The sequence below is a fragment of the Carassius auratus genome, chromosome 24, assembly GCF_003368295.1.
Source record: "Carassius auratus strain Wakin chromosome 24, ASM336829v1, whole genome shotgun sequence".
NCBI lineage: Eukaryota > Metazoa > Chordata > Actinopteri > Cypriniformes > Cyprinidae > Carassius > Carassius auratus.
Window position 1 is genome coordinate 1,681,367 of NC_039266.1, and position 16,752 is coordinate 1,698,118.

Sequence of the window (16,752 nt, forward strand, 5' to 3'; positions counted from 1 at the left end):
AAAATGAATATATATATTGAATATGTATATTTCAATACGAACTATACAACTTAAGTAAACTATGAAATAACTGAAATGTAGAAATTATTAAAGAAATTTTACAAAACATTTTTTTGTTTTACAATAAATGAATAATTTTTATTTTATTTATTTTATTTTTGCTGAAAATGAATTAAAATGAATGAATCAAATATCATATATTTTAATGACAGAATTGAAGAGACTTACCGATGGTCAGTTTAGTTCCTCCACCAAAAGTGTACCACAGTGCTTCATTCTAGTGAAAGCGTCGTACAAAAACCTCCGTCACACTCAAATAAACACAAACTCCAGCAGAGAAAGAGAGAAGAGACTCACACACTGATATCAGACTCAACAGCAGCTCTTCTCAACAGCACTCAGCAATTATTATAAAATAACAAAATGTTCATATAAAAAAAAGAAAGAATGAAGGCTGAAATAAGAATTTGTGTTTTGTATTTAATCCATCCAAGTGCACACACACACACAGCTGGGGGTTGTGTGTTTTTTCTCAAAGGTCTCAGTCGTGGTACTGAAGGTGGAAAAGAGCTCTGGTCATTCACTTCTTCCACCTACATTCCCTGCTGGACCTGAGACTCAAACCCACAACCTTTGGGTTACAAGTCTAACTCTTTATCCATTAGGCCCACCATGCTTTCAGCAACAAAGTCTGAATTAATCTGATCATTAAAACAGTTTTTGGAGAAATAAGCTTGACCCAAAATAATGTTCAGTAAATCATGAATGTCTCTTTCAGAAGAAATAAAGATAGAGATTTATACAAATGATAAATAGAGATTTATTAATGATGGCAAAATGATGAATCTGCTGCTGTCTCCAGGTAAATGATGTGAGTGTGTTTGCATATTGATCAGATGCTTCAGTGCTCTGAGAGTGTTTATAGTGCTGTGAGTTTAACACTTCATCACTGACACACACAACAATCTTCATCAACATGACCTTCATCATCATCTTCATCTGGACTCTTTCATACTGCTTTATACTACAAGGTGAATAGTGTATATTTCAAATAATATTATTCAAATAATTGTATTATATATGTCAAATAATATACTTTTATGGACTAATAAATGTTTGTGTTTCAGGGTGTAAAGCTCAGATCACAGTCACTCAGACTCCAGTGGAACCTGTCACACCAGGAGAAAATGTTGTGATGAGCTGTAAGTTTAGTTCTTCTCCAGTCTGCAGCCCACCCTGTGTGTCCTGGTACTTACAGAAACCTGGAGAAGCTCCTAAACTCCTGATTTATGGAACAAGCACGCTCCAGTCAGGAACTCCATCTAGATTCAGTGGCAGTGGATCTTACAGTGATTTCACTCTGACCATCAGTGGAGTCCAGACTGAAGATGCTGGACATTATTACTGTCTGAGTTTTCATTGCAGAACAAATTCTTATGGTGGTTGTGCGGGTGATCGTGTGTTCACACAGTGATTGTGAGTGGTACAAAAACCTGTGTCAGTCAGAGTCACAGTGACTGAACTGATGCTGCAGCTGATCAAACACTATCACTCACTACTGACACACAGAGACCAAACACAGAACTACACATGAGCTCACAACTGAGTTAGGACTCACATCAGCTCTATTAGACTCAGATCTGTCCTGGGACAGACGGGTTTTACTCAAATATTTTCAGAATCAGAGAAAACTGTGTTTGTAAATTGATATAAAATCAAACAAACTATAATTTGTTTCCCCTTTTTTATCCTTTTGTACACTACACTCATATATTATCATACAGCAACATCAAGATGTTCTTGAGCAGTTTCTCAAGTATCTTTTTCATCTCAAGTTAATAATGACATTATTAATCATAAATCTTTTCTTATAACTACTGAATCAAAAAAAAAATGTATTGGTCACATTTGTATTAATTGTTTCCCCTTTTTTTTTTTATTAATGAATTTTTAATTGTTAATGTAATTTTAATAAGTTTTGATTATCTGTAACCTCTGAAATGACCTTTGGCCCCTCACGGAGATCAGAGTGACACTGCATCGCAGCACAAGCTTCAGCAGGTTTTATATCTCTGTGAGTCTGAACTCATCACCATCTTCATCTGGATCTTCACTAGCTGCTGTTTCACAGGTGAGGAGATAAACATACCCTCTAAGGGCAAGCCTAAGGGCCCCAGCAGGCTGCCAGTGCAGAGATTTTTGCTCATTGGCAAAACATTGGCTCTTCAGCACTGACCCTACACGGGCAGCCCCCACTTAACCCCCAGGAAACCCTCACTAGGCCCACACTATTAATATACTACAATAAATCTATTTCATTATAAATACTTTTCTTTGGGGAAAACAGTTATTATACATCTGTAAAGGATGCAGTCACCCATAACTAATATCTGTATTGTCAATACAGTAGTCAAAAGAATTTCAAATGGGAAAGGATTTATTAAATACAAAATAGAAAACATTCAATTCAGGTTAAAACAGCTAATTTAACACTCTGAAAGGGACTACATATTATCTATACAAATATAAAAATACTACAAATTAACTTAAAAATAAAAAATATGAAATTATTACGTTGACCTCTGCTGGAAATATGTTTTGATGTGCTAAAGTATTCACTGGTGACGCTCTCTCTTCTCCTGAGTCTCAGCGGACGCTGACAGCGCTCCTTTCGTTCACGTCTCTGTCTCTTGAATTCTGCATCCACATCTTTATCTCACGCTCAGCTTCAGAATCAGGAGGACTCGGCTGAAATGAGCATTTTTTAACTGTCTCTGAAAAGCATATCCGCCTGTATCAGGGATCCTCGAACCTGGCTCATTAAACTTTGATCAAACTCATCCACCTGTGATTTTCGAATCATCCTGAAGACACTGATTAGCATGCTCAGGTTTGATTATTATTTGGTGTTGAAGAGAATTAAAAAATTACATTTGCAAAAATATGCAATGAATCTATACTTCATTAAACTTCATTTTTACCTTTTTTGCAAACCTTATTTGCAACACATCACAAAAACTCTTTAGACACCAGAGACTGATGTATAAAATTGATTTTAGCATTAAACACAATTAAAGTCACAAAAACAAATCAGTTTTCATCTGTAGGTGGGCATTTTCTGTATAATGTGTTGATGATGAGAGTCGTATGAAGAAAGAAATGGACCGACTGAAGGAGGGTTTTTCCACAGCGAGAGTCACTTTGCATCAGCACAAGCTTCATCGCTCCGAGTGTTTATATCGTTCAGACTCACACACTTTATAACACACTGCTGTTTACCACGGTACACAACCAACAAACACAATGAATCTCTTCAGCAGCTTCATCTGGATTCTGACAGCTTTTCTTCCAGGTAACAGAAGAGAAAGATGCTCATTTCTGAATCTTTAATGTTGATTTAATTTGATTAACTCATATAATGTTGTTGTCAGCAGCATCCAGAGGAATCACTGTGACTCAGCCTGAAGCTGTGACTGTTTCTGAAGGACGAGACGTCACTATAGAGTGTAAAACTGATCCTGGTATAGCTGGCTGGGGTTTAGCTTGGTATCAGCAGAAATCTGGAGAAACTCCTAAACTCATGATTACTGGAGTAAACGATCGCTATGGTAACAGTTTCAGTCGATTCAGTGGGAATGGAGCACGAGGTGGAACAGATTTCACTCTGAGCATCAGTGGAGTCCAGACTGAAGATGCTGGACATTATTACTGTCAGAGTTATCACAGCAGTGGTAGTGGTGTGTTCACACAGTGATTGTGTGTCGTACAAAAACCTGTGTCAGTCAGAGTCACAGTGACTGAACTGATGCTGCAGCTGATCAAACACTATCACTCTCTCTACAGAGAAGAAACACAATGTTGAGCTCCATCATTCTTTTTTTAAGATTATTAAATGTATTTTATAAAAAAAATTGATCTTTTATGGTTTATCTCTACTAATTTCCACTCACTAATTTTTCAATCCATGACGTATTTTTATGATGCAAAATTTCTTTCTTCTTTCTAATTATATAACCATAATCAGCAGGACATAAAGATGCAGCTCCTGAATAGTTTATTTATCATCTTCCATCTGATCTCTCCCCAAACAGTTAATTCATAAGTTGTGTAAGTCTTATAAAACTATCTCTCAAACTCTAAAACTGTCTCATCAGTGCATGAGCAGAAGTGAAACTGATCCAGTTCAGAGCGTTGAACCGATCAAACAGAGAAACTGTGAGTTTGAAGTTTGAATTTTCACGGATAAAACAAACAAACAAAAAAAAAAACATATATACAAGTTTTGCACTTGCAAAATGTTAATCTAACTCACTTAATCTTATTAAATGTGTCTAATATTTGTGAAGTTCATTTCGTTTCATCGTCTGTCTGCAGGTGTTTTTTCATGCTTCATTGAGTTAAGTTTGCATTTTTTTTTTTTAAATGTGAGATAAAGCCCTAAACCAAAGAAACAATTGAAGTGCAAAACAAAAATGAAAAAAAAGGACACAAAGGCATAAAGTTACAATTGTATTTTATTTATTGACTGAATTGTAATAGCATCATAACTGAATGATAAAGCAGACACACATGTTCTTGTATGAAGCACACAAAGCAGAGCAGATGCAGATGCGAGCGACTGAAGCTGGATGTGGAGAATGAAGGAGTCGCTCATGTGCTGTTAGTCTCCATGTGAGACATGAGTGAGAAGAGCAGCAGATCTACTCTGAACACTGCTGTCTCGTCACGTGTCCAGTGAGCGCAGGCTGACCGCTCCGTGTGGCCTCACAGCTCACTGAGACGCTCTCCATCCACTCCTGCTCAGAGAGAGTCAGGCTGCTGCTCCAGCTGTACAGACCGTCCTTCTCCAGGAGCCCAGCGCTGCTCTCCTGAGACCTGCTGCTCCCGTCCACCTTCCAGCTCAGGCTCCAGTCTGACGGGAAGCCCTTGCTGGCCACACACACCAGTGTCGCTGTCTTCTTTGAGGAGATCTCTGCACTGGAGGGCGGCAGGACGCTCACTTTAGGACGAGTGACGCCTGACAAACACACAACACTCACCTCAGTCAAGAACTAAGCATTTCTCTGCTTTCAGATTCATATAAAATATATATGAACAATTAATACAATGATAGCTTTTCTTGGCCATTTTAACAACATTAAACTGCAAGTCATCGGAATAATTTTTTACAAAGCTTGTGATCAGCAAAGGAAAGAAAGTCTGGTGAATTATATTGATTTGAAGAATCATTTTCATCATAAACTTCAATGTTAGTCTCTTTTTTTAAAGGCATCAAAGATCTGATGTGAATAAACATAATAACTGCAGGAATTCATTACAATTGTTGAGGGCAGCATGAGAAGATTTAGTATAAAAGTTTGTTTAAAAAAAAAAAAAATATATATATATATATATATATATATATATAATTTATGTCTTGCATGTCTACTATAAATTATTACCCTATCAAATGTGAACAAAAATAGAATTAAGCAACCATTATTTCCAGTTTGAAAATATCTGCAGGCTTTGCTTAAAAATCAACAATTGATTTCAGTTCACCTTTTTAACCATAAGAATTTAATTATCAATGAACAATAAAGAACTGAAGCTCTGAAAACTCAAAAATAACAGAAATTATTTTAGTTCAATGGATGAAAACAAAGATGCCATAACAATAAAACCATCTTTATAACACTGACAGCTAAACATTCAATGTGCACTAAAAATAAAATGAAAACACTTAAGTTTAAAAGTGTCTCATTTCTATAGCGTAACAAAGTGTTTGTCAGTCAGTTGTTGTATTAATAATGAAATGATGATTGACTTACTGCCAACATCCAGTTTGGTGCCGCTGCCGAAAGTCCACCACAGTGATACAAACTAATAGAGCAGCTGAACAAAAACCTCCTGAACGCTTCACTAACTGAACAAACACACATCAACTGAGTCTCCAACAAACACACACTCACAGCACACATCACCTGCATTTACTTCATCTGTCTTATTACTAAAACATCAACCTCAATTATTGAAAGAAATTCACTTTTATATCAAGTGTGACGTGACTCACAATCAAACTCAGTTGATTCAGTGATTGACAGAGACACGTGTGATGATCCTCATGTCTGTAAAAACCTGCACAACATCCACGGATTTGACATCAAATTAATGAATTAACATTAATCATGTTTCTATCAAACTACAGTCAAAAATATTCTCAAAGTCTCACAGGAGAGAGTCAGGATCAAATACTAAAGTTGGACTTGTAGATTTATTCAGAAGTGATACATTTATAACAGCTTGGCTATTAGATTATATAATATTATGAAACATTAATAGTAACAGTATTTTGTGTCTGTTAATGAGCGACTGTCTCCAGGTAAATGATGTGAGTGTGTTTGCATATTGATCAGATGCTTCAGTGCTCTGAGAGTGTTTATAGTGCTGTGAGTTTAACACTTCATCACTGACACACACAACAATCTTCATCAACATGACCTTCATCATCATCTTCATCTGGACTCTCACAGCGTTTGCTCAAGGTTTGTGGAGCACAAGTTTGATATCAATTCATTTCTTCAAGTATATTGTCAAAGTTTTGAGTTGATTTTCTTCTTGTTGTGTGTTTCAGAGTGTAGAGGACAGATCAGCGTCACTCAGAGTCCCTCAACGACAGCAGCTCAACCAGGAGAAACAGTGAAGATCAGCTGTAGAACCAGTACAGATGTGTACAGGAATCTCTTTGGGACACACTTTCTTAGCTGGTACTTACAGAAACCTGGAGAAGCTCCTAAACGCCTGATTTATGAAGCAAGCACCCTCCAGTCAGGAACTCCATCTAGATTCAGTGGCAGTGGATCTAACAGTGATTTCACTCTGACCATCAGTGGAGTCCAGACTGAAGATGCTGGACATTATTACTGTCAGAGTTTCCACTGGCCGGGTAGCACTAGGCTGTTCACACAGTGATTGTGAGTGGTACAAAAACCTGTGTCAGTCAGAGTCACAGTGACTGAACTGATGCTGCAGCTGATCAAACACTATCACTCACTACTGACACACAGAGACCAAACACAGAACTACACATGAGCTCACAACTGAGTTAGGACTCACATCAGCTCTATTAGACTCAGATCTGTCCTGGGACAGACGGGTTTGACTCAGTTATGCTCTGATTTTGTGATGAATCGATATCAAATCAATCCAAAAACACACAAATGTTTTCTCTGTTACAGTTTGGTAGTTTTTGTGTGTTTTTTTTTTTTTTTGGTTATACTTACAATCATACTGATAAACTGCCTTATGAAACTATCACTCAAACTTCATAACTGTCTCATCAGTGCATGAGCAGAAGTGAAAGTGTTTCAGTTCAGAGCGTTGAACCGATCAAACAGTGAAACTGTGAGTTTGAGCTGAAATCAGATTTGCATTGACAGCTTTAGTGATTCTGATGGTCTCAGAATAGAGCAGCTCCGTCTCCAGAGACCATGTTCAAACCCCAAGAGCTTCAGTTCACATTTACTGCTAAACACAGCTGTTCTCAACTATTACAATCCATCAACAGCAGCTGAAACTTTAGTGAAGGAAGGACACACTGATCAATGATGCAGTCGAACACAAATGGAAGGCGTTCAGAAGCTTTATTGAATGAACAGCAATGGCAGCACATTGAAAGACTGCTTGAGTATTGAGCTGTAAATCAGGAGACTGCTGTGAATCCTGCTGCTCTTCACTGGAGAAACATCAGCACTCGGAGCTCTTGAGGAACGAGGTCTCGTGATCAGCTCCGTCATGTGTTACTCTGCAGACGAAGCGCTCGCCGGCTTCCCAGCGTGCTTTGCTGAGGCTCAGGACGCTGCTGCGGCTGTAGCGTCCGTCCCGCTCGCTCTCTGCGCTGGTCTGAACCCCCTCGGTGACCTCTGACCCGTCCAGCGTCCAGCTCACCTGCGCCCCCTGTGGAGAGTAAGAGCTGAGCAGACAGAGCAGTGCGGCTGAGTCTCCAGAGATCTGCAGAGAAGAGGGAGGCAGCAGAGACACGGAGGGCTTCACTGCGGGACCAGCTGCAACACACACACACACACACACTTCTTCACATCTGCAGCTAAAATATTCACAGGAGCGGATGAGATAATGCAGACAAAATCACCATCAGTTCATCTTTACTGTAACTCCACATCACTGCTGTCCTTCATATAACACAAATATCCTGAATGAAGACTGAAAATATTCTCCATCAGCTATTAACAATTAAATGTACTGTTAAGAAATGTACACTACAAAAACGGTCATAATTTTAATAGCAAAAGACTGTAAAATGTTATGGGAAAAGTCCTAAACAGTTCTATATTTCACTACATAGAGTGAAAAACTGTAGTAAATCTAACAGGACATTTCATGTTATTTTACAGTAAAATATTGAATGCAGTTTTTGAAAGTGAAAGAACAAATCTGACGATCTGCTGCTGTTTTTTTTACTATAATATTTACAGTGTATCAAGCACAACATACTGTAGAAATATAAATCAGTTCTCTTAATCAAACATGATATACTGTCAAATATATGCTATTTGTTTCTGAATTAAGTAACATTTTTAAAAAGATTTTATAAAACATCTCTGACCAAGTGCAAATTCATAATTTTTTTTGTGGTACTGTTTTAAGATTTAGGAAACAAATTGAACTATTTTGAAAATAATCAACATTAAAGACATTTTCTCATTAAGATAATTATAAGTAAATTTATAGTTTAAATAATACATTTAACATGCTTATCGGATACATTTCTTTTTGACTCACCAAATTAAATATATTCTGTCTATATCATTCAGCTTTGGTCATGCACAAATTAAAATATTTGGTCACACTTTATTTCGATAGTCCACTTTAGACCTTGTACTGACTATAAGTAACTTTGTAACTACATGTCAACTACATATCAACTAAATCTCAGAAATTTGCAACTACATGTCTACTAACTCTCAGAGTAGACTGTTAGGGGTAGGTTTAGGCTTAGTATAAGTTGACAATAAGTTGACAAAGAAAGTGTTAGAAGATATTAAGCGGACAGTCTACTAATACTCTACTAACTGACACGTAGATGCAAAGTTACTTACTGCTAGTAGAGTGTCTAAAGTGGACTATATCAAAATAAAGTGTTACCAAATATTTTAAGAAATAAATGAAAATTCATAAAAAAATTGCCATTAATTAAAATATATCAAACTGTTAGCATACAAAAATGTGAAATTACTAATGTAAAATATTAAGTACAAATATAAACTATGGCTTAAGATTGAAAAGTATTGAATATCACCAAATATGACTTGTACATAATATAGCAGAGAAAATGTAATAATTAAATACATGAATGGGTGAAATCCATCAATAAAACAGAATAAAAATTTACAATAAAATTATAAATATTGTTGCAAAATGTTCTTAAACTTAAACCTCCTTTTAAAACACACACACGTTATATATTGATGTTAGATAATTTAAGAAAGACTTACTTCTGATGGTCAGTTTAGTTCCTCCACCAAAAGTCCACCACAGTGCTTCATTCTAGTGAAAGCGTCGTACAAAAACCTCCGTCACACTCAAATAAACACAAACTCCAGCAGAGAAAGAGAGAAGAGACTCACACACTGATATCAGACTCAACAGCAGCTCTTCTCAACAGCACTCAGCAATTATTATAAAAAACAGCACAAAATCTTCATCTTTAATAATTAATCCTTGTTATTACATTAAGGCTAAAATCAAATCATTTGTTTTATCATCAATCCCAAAAATCATCATATTTACAAAACACCTGTTATTTAAAGCTTTGTGATGATCAAGATTTAGAAGGTGACTCCCTTGAATGACCTTTGACCTGTTATACAGTATCCTACTAGACCTATCATGGATGACATCAAATCTGTAACACAGTTATTAAATGATCTCAGCGTGAAAAACTGACTGAAACTTAACATAAAACAGTGTTTGGAGAGAGAAGCTCGACCTGAAATAAATAATTAAATAACATGCGATAAATCATGAGTGTTTGTTTGTGAAAATGGATAAAATGAATTTATTAGCAAAGATATTAAATAGTAAATGATGCATCTGCTGTCTGCAGGTAAATGATGTGAGTGTGTTTGCATATTGATCAGATGCTTCAGTGCTCTGAGAGTGTTTATAGTGCTGTGAGTTTAACACTTGATCACTGACACACACAACAATCTTCATCAACATGACCTTCATCATCATCTTCATCTGGACTCTCACAGCGTTTGCTCAAGGTTTGTGGAGCACAAGTTTGATATCAATTCATTTCTTCAAGTATATTGTCAAAGTTTTGAGTTGATTTTCTTCTTGTTGTGTGTTTCAGAGTGTAGAGGACAGATCAGCGTCACTCAGAGTCCCTCAACGACAGCAGCTCAACCAGGAGAAACAGTGAAGATCAGCTGTAGAACCAGCAAAGACGTGTCTGAATGGAGTGCGCCACGTTACCGTTTAAGCTGGTACTTACAGAAACCTGGAGAAGCTCCTAAACTCCTGATTCATCTAACAATAGACCGTTACACTGGAACTCCATCTAGATTCAGTGGCAGTGGATCTAACAGTGATTTCACTCTGACCATCAGTGGAGTCCAGACTGAAGATGCTGGACATTATTACTGTCAGAGTTATCACAGTAGTTATGTGTTCACACAGTGATTGTGAGTGGTACAAAAACCTGTGTCAGTCAGAGTCACAGTGACTGAACTGATGCTGCAGCTGATCATGAGGATGTGATACAACATCGTCACACATGCATCTGGAAAAAACATATCTAAATGAATCCGTCACTCTAAAGAATAATAGAGGTTAAACTATTAGTTGAGAGCAACACTTCGACAAAAAGTCAGTCAGAGTCTCCAACATATAGAGCCCTATTTTAACGATCTGAAACGCAAGTGTCAAAGCGCGAAGCGCAAGTAAGTTTGTGGGCGGGTCTCGGCGCTGTTGCTATTTTCCCGGCGGGATAAATGGCTCTTGCGCCCGGCGCAAATCTAAAATGGGTTGGTCTGAAGTAGCTTCATTATTCATAGGTGTGGTTTGGGCGTAACGTGAAATAAACCAATCAGAGGGTCATCCAACATTCCCTTTAAAAGCAGGTGCGCAAGTTCCATTATGGATTGCTATTATTATGGCGTATTTACCAGGCGCACGCCAGGAGCGGTTCACAGCCGAGGAGACTGGTGTTCTTGTAAGAGCAGTGAAAGACAGAGAAGTTGTGTTGTATGGGGATGGGAGAAACCCACCCAAAATAGCGTCGGTTAAACAGGCGTGGGAGGAAATAGCCACAATTGTTTCATCGATTTTTTTTTTTCCTGGTTCTTGACGGACAAACAAATTTGTCAGATGTCCTTATATACATATATGTCTTGCCACTATCAGGGCAAACAGGTCTGATCCTTAATTACTACAATTAGCCTGAATAATTTGTAAGCAAGATTTCACAATGATTTCCGTCATCTCATGTGTTAATATTTTTTTAGTGTAACAATTTATGATTTGCAAAAATAACTGTTGCATCTGTGTAGATTACATGAGCAAAGTGTATGCGCGTTGTGCACGCTATACATTATGGTCAAGCTTGCGCCCTTAAAATAGCATAATGAACAACGCGCAACGCGCCACTGGGCCCTATCTTGCACCCAGCGCAATTGACTTTGTACACCGACGCATGTGTCATTCCTATTTTGCACCTGCGCAAAGCGCGCTTTTCCCTCCACAGAAGCACGTCGCTAAACTAGTGAATGAACTTGCGCTCCCTGGGCGGTTCAGCGCAAAAAAGGAGGCGTGTTCCGGCGCAAACAATCCCTGGTGCTATTTTGCTGTTCCAATAAACAATTGCGCCACTGACCAGAAAAAAACTAGTCTAAAGTCAGTGGCGCGTTGCGCGTTGTTCATTATGCTATTTTAAGGGCGCATGCTTGACCATAATGTATAGCGTGCACAACGCGCATACACTTTGCTCATGTAATCTACACAGATGCAACAGTTATTTTTGCAAATCATAAATTGTTACACTAAAAAAATATTAACACATGAGATGACGGAAATCATTGTGAAATCTTGCTTACAAATTATTCAGGCTAATTGTAGTAATTAAGGATCAGACCTGTTTGCCCTGATAGTGGCAAGACATATATGTATTTAAGGACATCTGACAAATTTGTTTGTCCGTCAAGAACCAGGAAAAAAAAAATCGATGAAACAATTGTGGCTATTTCCTCCCACGCCTGTTTAACCGACGATATTTTGGGTGGGTTTCTCCCATCCCCATACAACACAACTTCTCTGTCTTTCACTGCTCTTACAAGAACACCAGTCTCCTCGGCTGTGAACCGCTCCTGGCGTGCGCCTGGTAAATACGCCATAATAATAGCAATCCATAATGGAACTTGCGCACCTGCTTTTAAAGGGAATGTTGGATGACGCTCTGATTGGTTTATTTCACGTTACGCCCAAACCACACCTATGAATAATAAAGCTACTTCAGACCAACCCATTTTAGTTTTGCGCCGGGCGCAAGAGCCATTTATCCCGCCGGGAAAATAGCAACAGCGCCGAGACCCGCCCACAAAGTTACTTGCGCTTCGCGCTTTGACACTTGCGTTTCAGATCGTTAAAATAGGGCCCACTGACTTTAGACTAGGTTTTTTCTGGTCAGTGGCGCAATTGTTTAATGGTACAGCAAAATAGCACCAGGGATTGTTTGCGCCGGAACACGCCTCCTTTTTTGCGCTGAACCGCCCAGGGAGCGCAAATTCATTCACTAGTTTAGCGACGTGCTTCTGTGGAGGGAAAAGCGCGCTTTGCGCAGGTGCAAAATAGGAATGACACATGCGTCGGTGTACAAAGTCAATTGCGCTGGGTGCAAGATAGGGCCCATAGACTCATTGGAAATACATTCCTCTACATACATTTCTGTAAAACTGATTACCAGTATGTACAGTACGAACCACTGCAGTTTCCAGTTGAAATAAACACTAGAGGCAGTAAAGTAACTTTTATTCCTTTTCACACAAAGTATGATTTACAGGTACAGAGTTTTGATTTATAAGGAAGTTAAAATAGCACGGCTGCATCCACAAATTAATTTTATATCAGTTTTGCATTTGTTAGCACTATCAGGTAGGTTATGTGTTTGGGTTTGGTGTGGGGGATATATACAGGATAAAGCATTAACCCTTAGATACTCTCCCCAGATTTTTCCATTCTGAACAGCGGCAATAAATACCTCAAGCACAAAATGTGTCACGGTCACGTATTGAACGAGTGTTTTAACTTTCTGGACATTTCTCTTTGAAACTGTCACGACTCGTGCAGTAAGGCATATAATAACAGTGACGCAGACATGTATTTAGAGGCACATATTTCCAATAAGTCTGAAAGCTCTGGGTCAGATGAATATTGGACGCTTGAGGAATCATGTTAAACAAGCCAGTAGTGACCAACATGAAGCTTTCACTTCCACACACACTGAAGCTCAGCAGGGTTGAGTCTGGTCTGTATTTGTGTTTGTATTCGTACTGGTCTGGATGTGAGATTTTCTGAGAAGACTTGCTGCTGAAAGAGATGTTATTGAGGCCTGCAGGTGGATCCTTAAACCCCAGTGTTGTGTTAATAAACCATACTGTAAAAGACACATCTGTGGTTAATATGAAAAAATAGACATCACTTTAAGATAATAAACTAGCACATGATCTGCTTCTAAGCACATTGTTTTGATTGAGTATGTGACTTTTATATAATTTCTGTGATTGCTTGGTTCAGATATGAGGAGTTTCGTTTAAAAAAAAACAGTCAGCGAGGTTTCAGTGACCATTAAACCAATTTAAACCTGTTCACTGCTGCAGTGTTTGCATAGAGAGTGTGTTTTACATGAGCGACACACACTTCAGTGCTCTGCGTGTGTTTATAACTCTGACAAACATCAAACATGATCAACAACTGTTTCTCACTAGAACTGAACCTACAACCAACAAAAATGACTTTCATCACCATATTGATCTGGACTCTGACTGTATTATGTAGAGGTTTGTGTCTGGAAAGATATATTTGATATTTTTATTCAAGTATATTGTCAAAGTTTTGAGTTGATTTTCTTCTTGTTGTGTGTTTCAGAGTGTAGAGGACAGATCAGCGTCACTCAGAGTCCCTCAACGACAGCAGCTCAACCAGGAGAAACAGTGAAGATCAACTGTAGAACCAGTAAAGACGTGCACAGATATAGTGATGGGGATGATGCCTTTTCCTGGTACTTACAGAAACCTGGAGAAGCTCCTAAACTCCTGATTCGTTATGCAAAAAGCCGTTACACTGGAACTCCATCTAGATTCAGTGGCAGTGGATCTAACAGTGATTTCACTCTGACCATCAGTGGAGTCCAGACTGAAGATGCTGGACATTATTACTGTCAGAGTTTCTACTGGCCTGAGAGCATTAAGTGGTTCACACAGTGATTGTGAGTCGTACAAAAACCTGTGTCAGTCAGAGTCACAGTGACTGAACTGATGCTGCAGCTGATCAAACACTATCACTCACTCTACAGAGAAGAAAAACAAATATGATCTTAATATCTATTTCGTTGAGGTCCATCAATTTTAAACATTACTAAAGTTATTTTAATATAATGATAATTCTTTCATATCTATTATGGTTTATTTCTTCTACTCTCCAATCACTTATTTTTCAATCCATTATATTTTTAACTATGTAATTTTATAATGTATAATTTATTCATTCTTTCTTATTAAACATTCATATTCCAAAAAGAATCAGCAGGACACAAAGATGAATAGTTTATTCACCATCTTCCAGTCAAAAGTCTCCATCCCTAAACAGTTAATTCATAAGTTGTGTAAGTCTTATAAAACTATCTCTCAAACTCTAAAACTGTCTCATCAGTGCATGAGCAGAAGTGAAACTGATCCAGTTCAGAGCGTTTAACCGATCAAACAGAGAAACTGTGTTTCTGAGCTTTTCATTTTCATGGATATTAAATTAAATATAAAGCATTCAATGAGTTTTCCACTTGCTTCAGTAAATATGTTAATCTAACACTCTTTAACACATTCATTTAACACTATATTTGTGAGGTTCATAACGTTTCATCGTCTATCTGCAGGTGTTTTTCATGGTCCACTGAGTCAAGTTTCTAAATGTGTTTTTAAAAATGAGATAAAACCTCAATCCAAAGAAAGACCTGAAACAAAAATGACAAAAGAACACAAAGGCATAAAGTCACAATTGTATTTTATTTATTGAGTCAATTGTAATAGCATCATAACTGAATGATAAAGCAGACACATATGTTCTTGTATGAAGCACACAAAGCAGAGCAGATGCAGATGCGAGCGACTGAAGCTGGATGTGGAGAATGAAGGAGTCGCTCATGTGCTGTTAGTCTCCATGTGAGACATGAGTGAGAAGAGCAGCAGATCTACTCTGAACACTGCTGTCTCGTCACGTGTCCAGTGAGCGCAGGCTGGCCGCTCCGTGTGGCCTCACAGCTCACTGAGACGCTCTCCATCCACTCCTGCTCAGAGAGAGTCAGGCTGCTGCTCCAGCTGTACAGACCGTCCTTCTCCAGGAGCCCAGCGCTGCTCTCCTGAGACCTGCTGCTCCCGTCCACCTTCCAGCTCAGGCTCCAGTCTGACGGGAAGCCCTTGCTGGCCACACACACCAGTGTCGCTGTCTTCTTTGAGGAGATCTCTGCACTGGAGGGCGGCAGGACGCTCACTTTAGGACGAGTGACGCCTGACAAACACACAACACTCACCTCAGTCAACAACACAAAGAATTTCTATCCTTTCAGATTCATAGAAAATATATATGAACAATTAATACAGTGATGATTTTATTAGTCATTTTAGCAATATTAAACTGCAAGTCAACTGAATAAATTTTTACAAAATTGTGATCAGTAAAGCAATGAAAGTTTGGTGAAATATATTGATTTAAAGACACATTCTTTCACAGAGACACAACTTCAATGACGGTCCCTTTGATTAAAATCATTAAAGATCAGATGTGGAGAAAACAGAATAGAAAATCGTAAATTTTTGATGGCAGCATGAGAAAATTGGGTACAAAATTTTAAGTTTTGGTATTTAATTTAACAAATATTAAAAATAAATTAAAGTAAAAATAATTTCCAGATTGAAAATATCTGCAGGCTTTACTTGAAAATCAGCACACTAATCTGAAAATATAAGTTTAATTACGGTCAGAAATGTTCAAGTAAAATGAAAATTGTGTCATAATGACAAACTAATTTTTAACATTTAGAATTTAATTAACAAAGAAGAAAAAAGAGCTGAAGCTCTGAAAAGTCATCAAATTAAGTTGAAATAACAGAAATGATTATAGTTCAATGGATGAAAACAAAAATGCCATGACAATCAAAACCATCTTTACAATGTTAAACATTGTGTGAACTAAAAATACAAATATATATAAATATAAAAATACATAAGCATGCATAATTTCTATAGCGTAACAAAGTGTTTGTCAGTCAGTTGTTGTATTAATAATGAAATGATGATTGACTTACTGCCAACATCCAGTTTGGTGCCGCTGCCGAAAGTCCACCACAGTGATACAAACTAATAGAGCAGCTGAACAAAAACCTCCTGAACGCTTCACTAACTGAACAAACACACATCAACTGAGTCTCCAACAAACACACACTCACAGCACACATCACCTGCATTTACTTCATCTGTCTTATTA

At 37.8% G+C, this 16,752-nt stretch overlaps 1 long non-coding RNA gene and 5 gene segments (V, D, J or C); 4 read left to right on the forward strand and 2 right to left on the reverse strand.

Moving 5' to 3' along the window:
• LOC113042040 (Ig kappa chain V region 3547-like) overlaps positions 1 to 7,199 on the forward strand; it is a 15,416-nt gene extending 8,217 nt beyond the window's left edge. The window contains 1 exon segment of the V gene segment in view: positions 6,614 to 7,199. Coding sequence covers positions 6,614 to 6,951 — 338 coding nt within the window.
• Positions 871 to 1,539, forward strand: LOC113042020 (immunoglobulin kappa variable 1-8-like). The segment is given in 2 exon segments: positions 871 to 1,031; positions 1,128 to 1,539. Coding segments are annotated over 2 exon segments (402 nt in total).
• On the forward strand, positions 3,264 to 3,867 carry LOC113042039 (immunoglobulin kappa variable 1-8-like). The segment is given in 2 exon segments: positions 3,264 to 3,352; positions 3,432 to 3,867. Coding segments are annotated over 2 exon segments (372 nt in total).
• LOC113042049 (uncharacterized) lies at positions 4,788 to 6,226 on the reverse strand. Of its 3 annotated transcripts, XR_003275515.1 has the most exons (4): positions 6,212 to 6,226; positions 6,053 to 6,117; positions 5,811 to 5,905; positions 4,788 to 5,017 (listed from the first exon to the last, which is right to left on the reverse strand). It is a non-coding gene; the product is annotated as an uncharacterized LOC113042049 (long non-coding RNA). The 3 variants fall into 3 exon arrangements; XR_003275513.1 differs by having other exon boundaries at positions 5,811 to 6,117; XR_003275514.1 differs by lacking the exon at positions 6,212 to 6,226 and having other exon boundaries at positions 6,053 to 6,120.
• A 3,017-nt stretch (positions 7,200 to 10,216) lies between the features above and the next one.
• Positions 10,217 to 10,683, forward strand: LOC113041812 (immunoglobulin kappa variable 3-15-like). The segment is given in 2 exon segments: positions 10,217 to 10,265; positions 10,355 to 10,683. Coding segments are annotated over 2 exon segments (378 nt in total).
• Positions 10,684 to 15,358: 4,675 nt separating this feature from the next.
• On the reverse strand, positions 15,359 to 16,723 carry LOC113041813 (Ig lambda chain C region-like). The segment is given in 3 exon segments: positions 15,359 to 15,777; positions 16,574 to 16,625; positions 16,715 to 16,723. Coding segments are annotated over 3 exon segments (378 nt in total).
• Between the last annotated feature and the right edge of the window lie 29 nt (positions 16,724 to 16,752).